The sequence below is a fragment of the Drosophila tropicalis genome, unplaced genomic scaffold (assembly GCF_018151085.1).
Source record: "Drosophila tropicalis isolate 14030-0801.00 unplaced genomic scaffold, ASM1815108v1 contig_593, whole genome shotgun sequence".
Lineage (NCBI taxonomy): Eukaryota > Metazoa > Arthropoda > Insecta > Diptera > Drosophilidae > Drosophila > Drosophila tropicalis.
Genome location: NW_027173070.1, coordinates 22,174,012 through 22,192,503, shown reverse-complemented (window position 1 = coordinate 22,192,503; position 18,492 = coordinate 22,174,012). Strand labels below are relative to the sequence as shown.

At 36.9% G+C, this 18,492-nt stretch overlaps 2 protein-coding genes across 3 annotated transcripts in view; one reads left to right on the top strand and one right to left on the bottom strand.

Annotated features, from left to right (window-relative positions):
- Positions 1-152: 152 nt before the first annotated feature.
- LOC137578362 (thymidylate kinase) lies at positions 153-1,680 on the top strand. Its single transcript, XM_068292127.1, has 5 exons — positions 153-197; positions 248-354; positions 570-749; positions 807-1,176; positions 1,244-1,680. The coding sequence occupies exons 3-5, from the start codon at positions 578-580 to the stop codon at positions 1,428-1,430; spliced, it is 729 nt and encodes a 242-aa protein (XP_068148228.1). The 5' UTR covers positions 153-197; positions 248-354; positions 570-577; the 3' UTR covers positions 1,431-1,680.
- Positions 1,681-1,772: 92 nt separating this feature from the next.
- Positions 1,773-18,492, bottom strand: part of LOC137578360 (uncharacterized) — a 48,777-nt gene continuing 32,057 nt past the window's right edge. For both annotated transcript variants that reach the window (XM_068292125.1, XM_068292124.1), the window contains exons 2-5: positions 5,540-6,180; positions 2,959-3,277; positions 2,686-2,895; positions 1,773-2,309 (exon numbers count right to left, since the gene is read on the bottom strand). In XM_068292125.1, coding sequence (XP_068148226.1) covers positions 1,959-2,309; positions 2,686-2,895; positions 2,959-3,277; positions 5,540-6,039 — 1,380 coding nt within the window. In that variant the 5' untranslated portion in view covers positions 6,040-6,180 and the 3' untranslated portion in view covers positions 1,773-1,958. The remainder of the gene's footprint in view (positions 2,310-2,685; positions 2,896-2,958; positions 3,278-5,539; positions 6,181-18,492) is intronic.

Below are 18,492 nucleotides of genomic sequence, written 5' to 3'. Positions count from 1 at the left end.
GATGTGCGGTAAGTACAAATACCTAGAACTCCCAATTGCAGGGCATTGCGACTTCGTCGCAACTCTGTGCGAATTTGTTTCTTGTTTTGGGTCGGCTAATCGCACATTGAAGTTGCTGCCGTGGCCTCAAACGCCTACGTTGGACAATTTACCGTATTGCTAATACATTGTCGGCACTGTGTTTCTTCAATAAACAAGTGATATTATTAAATTTTGTTTGTTTTTTTTTTACGTGATTTCTTTCCAGCACTATACAGGGTAGCTTAGCTGTGGTCACACTGATATGTAGAAATAGTTTCACCGCACAGCACAGTCACACTTTCGGATTGAACAATTTTTTTTACGTCAGTGATGGTAATTGAGCTATTATTTGGCTAAAGATATTGCTGATATCCGATCAGGAGTTGAATAATAATTTAATGAACTATGCATTAACTTATAAAAAAATGTAGTGCGAAGCAATTTTAAAAGCTCATAAAGTCAAAAAAAAATTATACAATTTTGGTTAGTCCTTTTATTAATCAATTTCTAGCAGTGGAATGGTTACTCTAAAATTTGGTATTTTTCAGAAATATCAATGAAATTAACGTCTGTATTTTGGCGCGCAAATTCGGATTCTGTATCCCTGGTATTGCGAATGCGAGGTGGAAATGTTGTAGATAATATTAGCAACGCAATGCAACGAGGTGCATTTATTGTGTTCGAAGGCTGCGACCGCAGTGGCAAAACAACGCAAAGCCGTCTATTGGGTAAGTCCAAATAGATTGGGAATCTTGTCAATTAACTAATTTCTTATACTTGCACAGTTGAAAAGCTCCAATCAAGAGGCGTAAGCACGGTTCATTTAAATTTTCCGGAACGCAAATCAAGCCAAATTGGCCAGGTGATCAATTCGTATTTAACCAACAGTCAAGATTTGCCCGATGAAGTGATACATTTGATGTTCTCCGCCAATCGATGGGAGCATTTAAATCACATGAGAAAACAATTAGAAGCGGGAACTACTCTGGTTGTAGACCGATATTCATATTCCGGGGTAGCCTACACAGTGGCCAAAGGATTGGATTTGGATTGGTGTTATGCACCGGAACGGGGACTACTCAAACCGGATGCAGTTTTCTATTTAAAGACTGAACTCGATGAATTGGCAAAACGGGGAAGTTATGGCACAGAGCGGTAAAGTATTGTATTAAATTTATATTGCATTGATTTTTGTTTATAATTGAAACTCATTTTCTTCTAGATATGAGAAATTGGAGTTCCAGCGTAAAGTGAGCTCTGTCTTTGATTGTCTCTGCGAAAGGGAATCATCTTATTGGCATCGACTAAACGCCAGCGATAAAGTTGAGGATTTGCATCAACAGATTGCACGAATATCAGAGAAGTTGTTGGAGCAGGTGGCAACTCAACCATTGGACAAGTTAACATAGTTTTTGCTGCTGGTATATTTTGGATTCCCGCGTAGGATTAAGGGTGATTTACGTAAACTGCTATTTGTTATAAATAATTGCAATTGTTTTTATTCTCGCTGTTGTTGCTGTTGCCGTTGACGACGGCGAGCTTAAATATTTAATTTACGACTCGCAGATCAGGCAATAAATTGTTTGAATTAAATCGAAGTTGCAGGGCATATCAACTAAACGATTAAGCAAATGCAATTTGGCCAGACAACCTACAAAATGAATGAATATTTATTTATTTTTGCAATAAGCCCGTTGATTTATGGATAAACCAACTGGGAGAGCGCCTTGAGGATTATCTCATGGTTTGTTTGTGTGTTGCTCCATTGTAGTTTCTCATTTTATTTATCATTAACAATTACAATTCACAATTCTCTTCGTACGCAAAACGATACTCGATTCATCAATTTTATAACTAAACTATGGCGTAAAATAATTTATGTAGATTCCAAAAGATTACTCCCTCCCCATTCATGGCATCCGTTTGATTTGTTTGCCTCAATTCAAGTCATAGCTCTCGTCAAAGGGACCGAAATTGTCTCGTCGATTGCGTGACCGTAACTTCAACTGACGATAGCCCACTCCGGGTTTGTAATCGATGCCAGCACTCGATCCACCACCCACTCCTGCACTTGCGCCAGCACCAGTGCGTCTCAACAAGGGGCCACCACGTTTCTGTGCCTGATGATAAAAAGCAATGTCTCCATAGCTATGCTTGGGCCACATGCACTCACAGCCCGAGGGCACTGTTCGTGTTTCGGATTCCCAGCAGCCGGAATCCTCATTTAGGCGTATCAAGTGTATGGTCCGATTGAGTTGGATGCATGAGAAGCCTGTGGCCGAACAGATCTAAAAAAGTTTAAGGACAAATTAATATTTTCTATAACAGTATATTATAATTAAGAATTTCAATTATTTAACCCAATGCTTTTATCAAAATTTTATATTTAAAACAGAACATGTTCTAAAAATTTGACTCTAAAAGAAGAATTTGACTTTTAAGAAGACAGCTTATTGAACATTTAGTCCCATTGTGAATCAATTGAATGAGGCTTAAAGCTGCATTAACTAAGAAAGTAGACATAAACTGACTTAGTAGACGAACTTAATATGATAGAATAGATAAGTATTTGACTAGTCCACAAAGTAACTATAATAGATTCCTGTTTATCCCAACAATTCCAACCAAATCTACTAATTAAATTGTTTTATTTTAGTTGCCTACCTCACGTTTCTCTCCACCCCGCTCAGATAGAAGGGCTCTTAGCAGCGGCAATTCATTGCTACGATAGCTATAGTCATAGTTGTGCATCCTTGATGGCTGTGGCGCATAGTTGTGGGCACAGGTGACTTCTACATAATGATTTGGACGATATTCACCCATGTCGAGTTTGACAGTGACTCGATTGGTGGGACACAGCGATTGATACGTGACCTAAATATGCCAAAAACAATTTCAGAAACTTTGAATTTAAAAAAAATTGAGGTTCAAACTTACGCCATCGTTGCTATTGGGATTGGTGCTGGGATTTGAATTGAACTGCTGTGTGGGTGGCATGACACTGCGAACGCGACGCTTGCGCACATTTTGGATGCCATAGGGTAACTGTGAGCTCAACTCATCGGCAGCCTCTTTTTGGCCAAATTTTTGCACTGCAAATTCCTCTTCACCCTCGAAGTCTATATTATCGCTGGGGCTATCATCAGCACGAACATCATCAGCCACACCAACGCCATCACCAGTTCTAGCATCAGCTGGGGCCGCTACTGTATCACCATCGTCATCATCCACATAGTACTCTAGCTGACCTGGTTCTCTGCAAACAAAAATTGCATATGCATAGAAAAATTTGCAGCTTTGGCAATGAATTAGCAGGCTCGTTCGCTCGTTTTCTTGCATCTCATGCCCCCGGCCAGGACGCAAGCAGGCAGAACGAGAGCTTTTTCGAATGCACTGAGGGATTGGGGTAAGGGTTAAGAATACAAAAAGAAAAAAATATAAATTCGTTTTTGACGTTGGGATATGGTCTGTCGTGGGTTCTGTCTCTAACGCTTTTTGTTAGTCCTTTTTTTGTGTGCTGGCCAACAAAAGCGCATCATTTTGCATTCAACTGTAGCAAATGCCAATGAATTTTTTAGTTTTCGCTTTGCCTGGGCTTTGTACTGACATGAAAAGGGTGCGGGGCTCACGGATCCGGATTGGGCTTTAGATGATGCGGACAACGTCGACGCCGACAGCGTCGGCGGCGGGACAAAGCTCTGTTACGCGACTGCCAGCGGATTTCCCTTTTCGTTGTCGATGGCCGCCAGGCTAGCTAGTTGCCTGACTGCTTCAACTATTCGCGGCTATAACCGCAGGACTTTTCCTTTTTCTATTTGTTTTCCTTTTTTTTGAGTTTTTGCTCGTTTTTTCGTTTTTGAAGCGCACTTCAGGCAACAACGACAGCTTTGATAGTTTTGTCGCGAACTTTTGCGCAAATGTTTAGAAAGGAATGCAATCGGAATTGTTGAGGTGAGGTGAGTGCTTTGCCTTGGATTTGCTTGTTTAAATTAGAATAGTTCAAATCCTTTTCTAGCTAAAATGTTAAACTTAGTGGAGTGTGGAAAACCCACAAGAGAATGAATGTATGCACACATTTCCATAAGGCAGCCAAAAGATTTCAGGCTTAAATTATAGGTCCTGCACTTTAGTATGCAAATTATATGACAAATACTTGTAAAAACCAAAGAAGGAGTTGCTTAATAAATTGATATTTTAAACATTTAAAATATCAATTTATTAACAACATTGTTGATATATGAAAATATACACGAAACACAACTAGTCGTATTTTAAATCAATGAACTTTGTCATTTGTTTAACCAATTTTTAACTCTTCTAATTATTTTCTTTCTTTCATCATTCATCAAAAATATTTTAAATATGTCATACTTTTTATGCTAAAATAGCAAAACATTGAACAACTGACAATAGACAATTTTATCGGTCTCAAATTTAATTGGAAAATATAAAACTTTGTGTTAAATTAAAATAGTTGTGGTTAGTTATTGTGGTCTTCTTTTGAAAGGGAAATAAAAATTGGTTATTTTATAAGTAAATTGAAGACAAAACCTTTAAGCCGATTATAATCAATATTTTGCAGCATTGCAAAATATTGTAAAATAAAATATTTACCAAAAAATTGTCATGATTTTTGGTTTTAAGCGGGAACTTTGTGAAAAAGAACATTTCGTTCATGTTATTCAGGTTGACCAACGTTGCGTATACGCGTTATACGCATCTAAACCATTTTACAGTTAACGACTTTTGTCCGCTAATTTGGGGCTTTAAATTAATAATATTTTAAATTTAAAAATTGTAACTTTATGGACTAGTTCTATTATTGATACTTGGCTCTGAAATTACCCCCTTCTTGGTAAGAGTATTTGACTATTCATAGTGATTGCATTAAAAGTTCCCGGTTATCTTTTTCAAGCATTTGCTCTAGCTAAAAGTCAAATGTTTTGTCTTGGTGCAAATCTTTTTTGGTTGCGTTTTTTTTGTTAGTTAATTCCCATTTTGTGTGTTACGTTGATGCAGTTTTGTTTGCGGGCATTTCATAATCTTTGGCATAGAAAATCGTCTGATCCCCCAAAGCTTGATCTCGCGCACCAAGTTAGAGCGTGGTGAGGGTGGAGAATACAAAAGAACCAAAAAGGAAGAAGCTTAAGTGCTTACGTTAACGCTTACGTCAAGGATGACGAGGACATGGCACATTGGCATGGACTTAGCTTGATATGCAGTGAAAGCGAAAGAGATAGAGAGGGAGAGACGCGGACAAAGTGGAGACAAAGCGGAGAGAGACAAAAGTCAAAATGTGAATAGAAGAGGCTTTACCCCTCCAATCAGATTTGGTCACATTCAAGCTCAACAAGATGAATGCAGTCATTCTATCACACCCAAATCCTCCATCTCCCATCCGACAGCCACGGAGCCCTATTCTGTCCCTTTTTAGTCCCTCTTCCTTTCGATTTTTTCTTCTGCTAATTTTCGTTTGTGTTTGTGGCGTTGTGGGTTTGGGTCTCTTTTTTTTGCTTACCTTCGGCTGCGACGTTCCATTGACAATTCCAATTCCTGCTGTACATTGTTGTCGTTAGCATTGTCCTGGTTTTTCTCCTGGCCGGCAAACTTACTACGGCCCATACCCATGCCCAGAACCACACCTTGAATGGCCGCATTTAAGTCAGACAATTGCAGACGGAAGTCATTGCGAGCATTCTCGGGATCATCATCAAACTGTCGCTGTTGTTGCTGTTGCTCTAGTTGCTGGAGTCGACTGTTGGTGCTATAGTCGTATATGTTGTTCTGGCTGGGATTTCCGTACAGTATTTGTGGCTGTAGTTGTTGCTCCTCCTGCCATTTCGCCAATGCTTTGTTGTAGTTATAGTTGTCATTGTTGTTCCCATTGTTGTTGCTATCTGCAATGGCATCAGCATCGGCATACTCATAGTTGTAGTCGTTATAGTCCTTGTAGTTGTTGTTGTTGTTTTTGTTTTTGGTGTTTCTGCTATATCTATTGTTTTTATACGTCATTCCCATTCCTACAGCCGCTGCCGCCGTCTCTCCTGTCGACGTCTGCTCACAAGCCACTGCAAGCGTTCGTCTGGAAGAGCCATCACCACCAACACTACCACCACCAAAGCATCCAGAATGGGCAGCCAGTATGACAGCCAGGAGGAGCTGCAAAATTCAACAAAGAGATAAAAGAGATATGAGCAAGCGAAAAACATGTAAATGTAAAGCCCATTGGCCCATTGAAATGTTTAACAATTGTTGGTTTTGCCAGGGCTAATAAAGTGAAAAGTGCTGGCACCAAGCAACTAAAAACGACAGCAACACGACAACAATTCATTCAAAATTTAAATATTTGAAAATTTAGGAAAATTCTATGAAATTCTTCAAAAGGCATTAAGCGGCTTTACCCAGGATTAAGTCATACAAAATCTGCACTACAAATTGAAGTTTGTTGTTGAGTAAGAGAGATAGAGAGTGAGAGAGAGATTAGACCGTCATCGAAACTGAAGCATACTAAACAAAGAGCGATAATTCTAACTCTCGAGCCAAGGACTAAGTTATACTAAAATAAGATATAAACATAATGTACGTTTAAATGATGCAAAAGTTGCCTTGTTTATTATTCAAAACTTACTTTCTCAGGCTACAAATTGCAAAAGTTTTCGATTAGTTATTACCAATTTCGAAATTGAAAATTTTAAGTGCTATCTTAGGCAGCTTAAAAAAGGCGAGCAGTTTGTTTTGGTAGTTTCTTTGTGAAGAATCAGCTAAACCATATCGTCAACTCAAAAACCAGTTGAGAATTACAACCAAATTGAGCAAAAAAAGTTAATCAAGAAGAGTTAGAAGAGTTTACAATTTGGAGCGTCAGATTGTAAAGCGATCTTCTATGTAATAAGAGCCCTGACAGGTAAGGTTTTAGTAAGGAAAGCAAAGTTTCAGAGGTTGCATGGGAATCTCGATTTTAAGACTTTAAAGTCATCCGATTTGGTCACCTTAAAAGCTTAAAGGTCGTAATGTCGACTCAAAGGGTTTGAGTTCTTTTGCTTAACGATTATATTGAAAGTGACCTTTTTCCGAGATGATTTTATAATCCTGAAACTAAGGCATACATATATCGAGAGTTGGGCTTAGAAGACGAGATGGAAGCACTGCACTGGAGGCAAAGCATTAGTAGACTGAATGGAGTTAAAAAGGCAAACATATGTATCCACAAACAGATGGAAGAGAGTGAGAGTTGTGGTTAACGGACCCTATAAAGTAGCCGACTTTTTGTCGGCTAAAACCAAAAGCGAAGGTAATGGCCATAAAAAAAGCAACACAAATAAGGTAAAGCCAACAGGCAAAGTCAGCCCACTAATTGCTAGACTAAAGCCACCTTCAGGTAAAGTATATGGAGTACGGTGTGCAGCCAGGCTCAAAGTCTCAAATGGGAAAAACCTCGAAGGCATGTTTACCCAGACTGCCATCTAGCACTCCCACTCGTCGTTATATTCCTGGTCTTACTCCCACTCCTGATGCTAGAGTGTGAGCTTACTTGCAGCCAAGTGGGTCGTTGTCGGGTGTGGCATGCAACAACATTGCGGCAACTTTAAGCTGAGGAAAATGGCAAGAAGTGAGCCATGAGTCGCCACTATGTGTGAAGCCTTAGACTGCGATATACCTGGGGCGATTAACAGGATTTACAGCATGAGCTTGAGCAACATTTTGCCAGGGTGGTCACTTTTAATTGAAATTTATTCATAAGGCATATGGACAAATTGATCTGTTGACCTCTCACCCCACCTCACCCATAACGAAAAGAAAACTCTGTGAAAGAACAAGGGAAATAACGGTTCAAACTTTAATATTGGCAAACTTTCCACAGGCATTAATTAAAATTTGCTTCATGGGTGCCAGCTAAAGCATTGATGAAACCATAACAAAAACTAATATTTGACAATTGGCAATAATCGACAGACCCACAGTCAATAGCAACCGAAAGGGACAGACGTCCAGACAAGCGAAAGAGATGGGGGAACCCACAAAAGAAAGAGACAGACTGAGTGAGGGAAACGAAAACAAGCAATGGCAAGCGCAACAATTAAAACAAATCGAAAAGACCAATGTAAAATGTTTTTGTCGTTATACTTTTTGTTGTTGTTCTCTTGATGTTTTTTTGTTTTTTGTTGCTACGTTGTTGGACATGAAATCCCCATCGTCACCATCTCGTCCGCTCCCGCTTCCGACCCTGTCAATCCCCCAAATTATTGCCATCGTCTCTACCCAACATGTATGCAAATTGCATTGAGTATTGTTGCTTGTTGTTTTGTCGTTCCTCTTGCTTTTTGTTTCTGTGGATTTTTTTGTGTTCTTTTTTTCGAAAAACCAAAGGACCAAGTTTCTCTGTTCGAACAATTGCCGGCACATGAACAAAATTCAATTGAAAACTCAAAGGTCACAAATTCATGCCGTGTGTGTGTGTGTGTGAGTTTCTCTGTCTGTCCAGGTGACCATTTCAGCATTTTGTTGTTTGATTGCAAAAATGTAATTGAATGGCAGGCAAAAAATATAAAATAATAAATGTAAATTTTCATAACTGGGCATAGAGAGAGAGAGAGAGAGAGAGAGAGAGAGAGAGAGAGGAGGAGGAGGAGACAGTGCGAAAACTATTTCCAAAAATAATTCATGCTCATAAATTGCAAACTAATATTTAAATATAAATTGTATCTGTTTCAAGCTTTGGCCATTGAAACAAATTGAGACACAAATGTTGATGAAAATATCATTACTAAGTATGGATATTTATTTAGCAGGAGCATTTAATTCAAGGCTACTTTGTTATAGTGGCCATAAGTACCTTAACTATGTACAAATCTCATAGACTATTGAGGTCGAATATCAAGGATAACAGACCTATAACCAACAATTCTAAAATAAACTCTTTCAAGGCAAGCACATTGAAAGATTTTACTAACCAGCTTATTGCTCAGAATCCTTATCCTTGAGAAGGCTGCCTGCTAAAGGTATAAAAGACAAGGACTCGAAAATTGTACAGGACATTCTCAAAGGTAGAAACTTTCGATTAGGCAGTTCAAAGAACAGGATGTAAGTGCTGATATCGATGTTCGATTAAAATTTACTGATTTGGCATTAATTTCAATCAGTTTGATGTGAATATTCGTTTTAAATTTAAAATTAGATAATTGAATAGCCCACAAATTACTCATTTGAATACGTGATTGAATATGAGTTAGATAAGCTAAATTATATCAAGGAAAAGTCTTGAATTAAGGATCATTTAAAGGCTCTAAAGTTTACAAAGCTAAATTTACTACTAATTGTAAGTAGAAATTGGGGTAAAAGTAGCAAAAAGTTAAAAGTTGCCTTCAATTTAGGTCATAAACTTTCATTTTGCAATGTTAAACAATAAGAAGCTTGTTAAAGTTGATTTTCTAGGCACTTCACTTTGTTAATTAAGAATTTAAGTAAAGCAGACATCTAATCAATAAGTTAATTGATGTAAGTGGAATGAAATAAATTTGTATTTATTAATCACCTGACTTAAGACATTTGATAAACAATATTATGTTAAGCTGTCATTGCAAAACATTCTTTACACTTGTAAATACTTAAACAACATAATATGTATACTAAACTTCAGACATTCGTTTTACCTAAGCTGTGTGTATTTATATTCACACTAAGTATGTAGTTTTGCACATGTCAACAGGATATTTGATAGGATTCTTGTACGTTCAATGACATAAATGTTCAACACTTAAATATCAATGGACCAAAGAGTAAAGTGTGTGTTCAGTAAAACAAACAAAATGCATTGAAACAACAAAAAAACCTTAAAGCAATTGCAATGCATTAACACATCTTCAATTCTCAGGAGAAATGTGGTCGATGGTTTCCCAAAAATATTTCAAATTTTCTGAAAACTAACTTTAGCGACATGTATGTAAGGCATATCTTGAATTTGAAATCCGATGCGATATCTTTACTTTCGAAGTCTTAGTAATTTCGATCACTATTCGTTAACTAAAGTGATAAACCAGGATCTACTTTTAACAAATTGTTAATTTAAAAGTTTATGAAAGAAGTTTAGGTGTTTCTCCAAACAATTTTTCTTACGAGTTTTCGGAAATTATACTTAAATAAGTAAAAGAAGATACAAAAATTCTTATTGGATTGAACTTTTAACTCAAATGCTGATGATTTTCAATAATCTCTTAATAACTCATCCTATAAGTATTTACAAAAAAAAACTAGCAGCAGATCTTCCAAATGAAGGAAGAAGATCAGGCCTGATCCTGACTGGTGTGGCTAGTCTCCTCGGTTTCAGCAGATGATGATTGAAGACCCTCCCGATGAACCCTTCTGCCGCTTTGCTTTTTAATTGTACTTTTTCTAATGCAATGTTTTATATGTTTTACATCGAATTTAATCATTGTAAAAGCCTGGACAGATTATACATATAGCAAAAACAAGGCTGTCCAATCTAAAATAGAATTTCATTTCAATTGCTATTCCAGTCATCCACATATTAGTTTAAGTTGAGAGACAGTGTGCATACCTGATATTTGTGGGTCGAGTCTATTTTTAAACCTCTTGTTTTCTTTACAAAGAGTAAACCTTTCAAAGTTTTATTTCTGGCTTTTGTTTTTTTTTGGCCTAAGCTGACACCATGAGCTGAATACTTTTTTCCTGACTTGGGCTTGACCCTCTGCAATCGGCTTAGGATAACTTTAAATCGCATAGAAAACCTGCTTCGAATTGAGATTGAAGTAAGTGCCACCTGTAAGCCGAAAGGAAAATTCAAATTCAAGCCGAGGAGGAGAAGAAACGGAAACTTAAATATTCAATTCCATAAACACTTGTTCACACAGTTCACGCAGATCACGCGGTGGCAAATTTTATCCCAGAGCCGGGGTCTTTGTCCTTTGTTCGGCTAAGACAACTAGCAGGAAGTTTCTAGGGTAAGGTTATGGAGGGATTGCTGAGAGCTGGCTGGAGGATGAACTTCATCAACACAAATTGTGAATTCCATACAAATAGTTTGACAAACTCGAGCACCCACCGAAAAACTTGGCCAACAAATGCCGGGAAAAGCGCAAATGAAAGAAGTTTTATTCACCCATTCTCTTTCTCTCTCTCTCTCCCTTTGTCTGTCTGTCTGCCTATGTGTGTGTTGTAGTAGGCGGTAAAAGCATAAAAGAAATCTTTGTAAATCCACAGCAACAACAACCGCAACAGCAACAACAACCGCAACAACTATGTAAAAACTAGATTGAGACAAAAGAACTTGTAGGAATATCCATCTCGTTCTACTTTGGATTTCATATCTCACTGTTTTTCGGAAGCATTTCCGGCGCCAACTACTATGGTCACGTATTTCTAGATATAAGTATGTACGTATACATATAACACTTGGTATGTATATGGATTGCGCGTGCCGCATATTATCGCTCTCTGGGTCGCACGGCAATGGCAATGTCAGAGCCACTATTTTATTTTTTCGGGAGGGGCCACCGCCACTGCCACATAATCAAAGCCAACGCAAGTCAAACTAAAACTCCAAACCCTAACAAATCCAATTCGCAGTGAAGACAGACACAGACCGACACAGACATGTCTAAGTCGTGCTCGGAAAAACTTTCATGTCCAACCGAGAAGAAAACCACTAAATAGGCGCGTGCTTCCCACCAATCCATCCCATCTAGGTCGCTCAGTGAAAAACTTTAGTTTTCCAAAGTTGTTTGGGTTCGGTTTTGGTTTTCTTGGTTTTGACATTATCCTGCTTCCTTAGAGTCCAAGTATTTTCGGCCATTGATTGTCAACGCAAATGGGGAATTGAACTTTTTGGTTGACCTTCTGTTTAAGTTTTCAGTTTATCAAAATCGACTCGGAGACGAAGTTCGAGACGAGTTCGAGTCTCTAAATGAATTAAGTATCCAACGGAGAGAAAACTCCCTTCGGAGATATATTCTGCGGTCCCATTGAATTGATTGGGCTTTTATCAGATTTTTCTTAGTTGCTTGTTTGCATATCGACTTAGATATGCAAAATGTGTATGCAGCTCAGGATGATGCAACAAGTGGCAGTGCCACAGCATGAGGTATTAGGCACATGTTTAGTGTTGTTATTGCTGCTACTTGCACTCGTGGCGCATTCAAGCCAGCTTAACTCTGTTCGCATGTATGTGTGTCTGTACATATATGTACACTATGTGTAAAGTCTTTTTTTTTTTTGCTTTTCCCTATAATAATATATTGAAAATTGTTGCCATAGCATGCGTAATCCTTGCCACACTCACATAAGCTTTGAAAAGGGCCAACACGAAATGACAAAAGCAAAAGAGAAGCAAAAAAAGGAAAAAAATAAAAAGCAGAGGAATAAAAGAGAATGTAATAAACGCCAGGCAAAATATTTGTCAAATCAATTTCACTCGAAAGCAAAGTGTCAAGGGCATGAAAATAGAATTGGAGAATGTGGCATTCGCAAGAAAGGAAAACCAGACTCCAGTGTGGGATAATATGCATAATTTTCTTGCACACACACACACACACACACGAAATGCTTCTTCTGTGTAAATGATTTTCCCTTTTTTCTTTTTCCACCAAATACATACATACATATGCACATATATGTATATATGACAATTGAAGCCCCAGAAATTTTTGTCTTCAAATTGGCCAAATAAATGCGATTTCTAAGACCATGGGACCAAAACTGAATTTTAATGATTACCATTAACTTGGGCATGGATTAGAGGGTTCCAAATCAATCTGTTCGAAAACAATTTTCGAGTTTAACTTCTCTAAATAGATGCTCAAGTCTTCGTATATTTGATTTAAACATGTTTTCGTCAAACTCCAGAAAATCTCAAACATTCTGTAAGACAACTTTGACTAGTATAACTTTTGTTGAAGGATAAACTTTCGATAGTCCAAAAAAATGTCGTATTTTAAGAAAAGTTTAAGGGTATAGGCTTGTCTTTGGAAATTTGATGCAGAATTTTCGAACACAATTTCTAAAATGTCGTACGAATGTTTGTTGAAATAAAAGAAGACAAAATATTTATTTTCTTCACTTAAAAATTCATCAAATTCATCAAGTTATCCTTTTATTTTGAACACAATTAAAACTTATTTGGGTTGAAATTTTAAATGATTTGACCAAGTTGAGCAGAGCGAAAACCTGAGCAACCTAATAACTATGTAAACCATTGAAAGTATTTAATTAAAACCAATTTGTGTTTAAACTTATGAAAGTCAGAAACATACATTTTTTAATTTGTTTCACCCATCCAAAGAGTAATTTTTGTTTAAACGAACTCACTTTTTCTTACTTTATCATATCTACATATCAGATGCAGCAGAAATATTCCTAGGATTAAAAAGCTAACCAAGTGGAATTGAGTACATTGATGGAACAACTTAAGTATAAACCAGTTTAAAATGAGACAAAAAGTTTACTTAAATTTTAAAATAAAGTGCAATAATATAAAAATTTTCAATTTGTCAATTAATTTTTACATATTTGATTTGATATAATCCATTTTTCAATTGTTGTACCTGATTCAGTAATAAATGAATTCTGAGTTTAAATTTTAAGAGAGAGCATTAAAATTCTGTTTTCGCTTTTAACATGCATTATTTTTTCTCTTTTATTTGTATATTTATATATACATATATATGTATATATAGAGCAGTTTGTTCCATCTCTTATTCGCAATTTTGTTCTTTATGCTCGAGATTGCCTAAGGGGGAAAATACATACGAGAATTTAACATGACAGGGATCCAAAAGCGAGTGTGTATTGGTGTTTGTGTGGGTGTGTGTGTGTTTGTGTATATGGGAGAAAAATTATTGAAGACACTGTTGATTGAAGTATGGGGCGCCGCTGCCTTTTATTGTGTGCGACATGTTTTGATTGAGGTATGCCGCAGCAACAACAACATTTTAACCAAGTTCGAACAAGAGCAGGAACAACATAAGCCACCAGCAGCAACAGTAGCAACAGCAGGCAACAAGCAACAGCAATCGACCCGTCACTGGGGAGTCTTGGCGTCGAAAAGTGTAGTCACTACTAAATTTCGTTAAAGGACCCCCAAAGGCAAAAAGGGCTGCAAATTAAAGTTGACCAAAACTGTCAAGCAGAAAGAGAAGCAGCCTAGCCCAGTCGTGTTCCGACTAGGCTTCAGGCAGTTTTGGGTTGAAATTCCGCATTAAAATATGTCAAAATGACAGAAAGTCCCCAACCAGCCCAGCCGCCACCCCCCGTTCTTAACCCTCTGGCTATTTTCTATATATTTTTTGGGCCCTTTTTACCTCCACTGTGTCTATCGGAGAGTGTCGGTTCATATTTTTGCTGCTGTCAATACAATTGAGTTGATGTTGCTGTTGCTTTCGTAGAAGTTGTCGACGGGCAGTGATTGCTTTCATTTGCCTCCCAATCCAATCTCTTCTTTTTGTCTGACAAATTGATGCTTTGACATCATTCAAGCAAAAGTTTAATCTCTTTTTCTCTGACGCCTTCTTTTACTCTTTTCCCTGCCATTGATGAAGTTAAGTGCATAAATATTTGCTTTTGGATTTGAATATATGTATATATATATATTTTTTATTTTTAGTTGAATTCTTAGCATATTGCTTGGGGATTATCTGCTGTAGTTACATTTATCAAACTGAAGATGTATTCTTTCTTCATATTTCAATCAGCAGAAGGAAATGTTTCTAGTGATAGTTTCCTGACACTTTGTCTTTTAGCTTTTTGATAGTTTGAAACCTTCTCCTCTTTTGATTGTTGCAAGAAAGAATTTTTGCAATTATACCTAGTTTGTGGCAATTGCAAAAGCAACTGCAACTGCTTGTTGTCATTATTTTGATATTACACTTTGGCAATTGTTTGCCTCTACTTCGGTTGTGATACTCTTTCATTGGGTTTCCATGAATTGGCCTGGAGGATGTGAGGAGATTGTTAACAATCGGTAGTTCCTATGTATATATTCTTCCTTTGATAAGAGTTGCTTCTTTCCGTTTGAAGTCAAGAAGTAGCATATCGATGTAATAAGTGTATATAAATTTCGGTGTAATAAACATTGTTTTTTTCTTTCGTTTTGGTATTTGCCACAAGTTGCATCTTTGTTTTTGCAATTGAATTCTGAAATCTAGGAAAAGTTTATTTCTGTTACAGTCACAGGCGTTGACTATAATAAATGTCATGTAGGATGAGAGGAAATGAAGAAGAAGTAGATGCACTTCCGGTCACGCCTAGCTCCTCCTGTCCCCTATCATTTTCTATCTATGTCACTATATATCTCTTTGGGTTCTCACTTAATGACAATCATGTCCTCATTTCGCAATTGCAATTTCAATTCCCCTTGCTTTTGTCTATTTGATGTGCTATTTTTTCGAGAGTTTGCCGGCTGCACTCTTAATGTGAAAATTTTGTTGGCAATTTATGTGACTAGTTTTAGATTTTTGATTTGCCACAAAAAGAAGAATGAATGCGAGGAGATGGCTAAAGTTTTCCTTGCCTGGCAACTGACAAAATATGTTTTTGGACAATAAATATATTTCCGTTCAAAAATTTCAAAAGAAACACAAAATACAAATTGCTCATTGATTTTTCTCTTCTTTTTTTTTATATAAAGAATAAAGCTGGAATTTGGTTAATTTATGTTCTGGTACAAAGGCAAAAATTTTCTTTGAACAGAAATAAAGAAAAAAATTCTCAAGAGAAGCAGGAATTCCTACAAACGATTTGGGTCACAAAATTAAAAATCAAACAAAGTTGTCTTAAAATATAGTGAATTATTTTTAGTTATACTACAGAAAATTCTAGAGCTTTTGGTTAAGGTCAATAACTTGTCAATTCAAAATGAGAATCATTCAAAATGATTGAAGATCTTGCCTAACAACCATGACAGACAAAAGGATGTCCAATTTTCAAAGAGAGAGAGAGAATATTCGGACTTTTGCATTCTGTTAGAAGTTTTCAAAATTATGGTTGCAGAAAGGACACTTGAATAATCAACCACTTGACCTTCTCCTATTGCGGCACTCATTCACTCAACCGTTTTCAATCAGCAAAACCCTTTTTTTTATTTTTCGGTTGTTACTCCTGCTCTTTCCTCATTTTGGGCATAAATCTCTACAATACACACAACACTTGAGTTATTTGCCTCACTTTGATTGTTCCATAAAGTATTATGTAAGAAATTTTTTATGGTCTTGTATTTGCGTTTCCTTTTTTTGAGAAGAAAACATCTTTCAACTTAAATTTTGACGTTGACTTCTGTGTGCAGAATTTGTTACTGATTTTCTCATGCCCTTACATAGGCAAAGTATTTTCAACTACATGGAAACATTTCAGAAATAATTTTGATTTAGTTGTAATTCTATTTAACGTTATGCTTGTCTATTAAGAAATAACAACAAAAGCTTAGCCATTGGCGTTTCTGTAAGGGTATAAACAAATTCGCCAGGTAATATGTAGATGGAACGTGCCTCTGTGGGTTTTTTTTAGACTTTATCATAAAAGCTTTTTTTTTTTTTGTATATAAACAGGTAACTGGTTGCTATATGCAAAGAAAATATACAATATTTGTATTTAGAATGCGAAAGAGATACAATTCGAGTGGCAATTTGTGGGTGCAGCGAACCGGCAAGTCAAAACCACTCGACTGGGTCATATGTCATATGCAAACCCAGGCCAAAACCTCGAGAAAAGCCAGGCCAATTCCATGCAATTGCAGTTAGTTGCGAGAAGAGGTTATTAGGTTTTGTGACAAACAAGTCTTTTTACCTTCACAAATATGCTATCCAATCAAAAAAACGCAAAAAGAAGAAACAAACATAGAAGAAAATAAAAAGGAAGACTATGTATGGATATATGGGATATAGGATTTGCAATAAAATAATCATGACAGCAACAAATGCATATTTAACATTCATGCAGGCCAAAAATCAAAAAGGGGCAAACCCAAAACTGCACATGGCCACACACAGACACATGTAGATTGGGCAATCCTTTACAAGGATTAAACCGAGTTTGCTCTTTTCTCCACTCTTTGTCTATATCTTTTACTCTCACTCTCGCTCTCTTCCCCTCCCTCTGTGAGTCGCTTTTTCCAGCCACAAAGTCATTTCACTGAGCGGATGTTTGCGGCCAAATGAAAGGACACACTAAAGGGGGTAAGGCCACCAGTGTGGAGATTGGGTCGAACAGACTGTTGGGGGTTCTAGGGGTAGGTAGGTGTGGTCCTGTCTTTTGGTTCTTGCCGCTTAGCACGCAAAAATGGTCGTAAATTTCAACTCCAGTCCTTTGGACAGTTTAATTTCGATTTCCTTTTTCATCCAATGCCTGGCGAAAATGGCGCGTGCAGTTGTTGGAAAAGGAGAGAAAGGAAAAAAGAAGAAAAATGAGCGAAAACGGTTTCAGATTCGAAATGCAGATTCGAACTACGGATACGGCTGGCGGAAACGAAAGCGACAACTGTGCGACAAGTAACTGTGGTGGACTCAACCGGAGAAGGACGAGGAGTGGTCCTAGCCAAACTCGTAATGCATAAATAAACACAATGAGTTAAACCATTAAGAAAAAGTAAGAGAAAAAAAAAACCTATAAGAAAGGACATATGCACTCAAATGAGCCTTCATCGATCCTGCAGACATTTAAATTAAATTCTCATGATTTGGCAATTTAGTTTATATTTTTGGATTTGCAGCATTACAGCCATAATATTCCTCCTTCATTTGTTATGTAAAGTTAGTGCACCTAAAGCCACGTCATTGTCACATAATCAATTTTAGTTTCTACGAATGATAACATATTCATTAATATATCTATATTTCACTCCCCCAAAGATATACAAATAAATTGAAGTATGTAGTTAGTTGCTTAAAGCCATCAAAATTTCCGGCCCCACAATACTCACAATCTTTGTGTGTACACAACATTAATCAAACGAAAATTATGTAAGGAAACACGTGTGGCTAAGCAAAAGGAAATGAATATGAATATAAATTTGAGTATGAAAGGCAATATAGCGAAGGCAAAATGAGCGAAAAAGGACTACACAAATAATATTAAGGGAAAGTGCCAAGCAGTAAGCTGGGTTTGCTTTTGCCTTAAAAATGTTAAATGTCTTGGCCAAATCATGAACTGAATATAATGTTGGAAAGCTCTTATACATATATCCTTTGGCCATTTTTTCTCCAAGACAATAAAATGCTTTTAATAACTTTGTCTGAATTGAAGAAGAAACTTATTCGGAAAAAGTGAAGTCCTGAATGGGATTCAGTCTGTACAATGTTGAAATTGGTAATTAGCCATATCTTGAATCTTTTTCCAAAAGGGTTTATAATGATTTTATGACAAATTCCGAAAGGACATTTCTTTTCAAAACGACGTATTAAAGAAACTAATAAACTATATAACCTTGAAGTCCTTGGCCTTAACATTTTTACATGTTCCTAATTCTTT

Bases quoted from the DNA above. Each gene is read 5' to 3' on its own strand.
- LOC137578362 (XM_068292127.1), top strand. From the start codon at position 578: ATGAAATTAACGTCTGTATTTTGGCGCGCAAATTCGGATTCTGTATCC. The intron at 750-806 runs GTAAGTCCAAAT...ATACTTGCACAG, and splicing joins AACGCAAAGCCGTCTATTGG to TTGAAAAGCTCCAATCAAGA. The intron at 1,177-1,243 runs GTAAAGTATTGT...ATTTTCTTCTAG, and splicing joins GGAAGTTATGGCACAGAGCG to ATATGAGAAATTGGAGTTCC.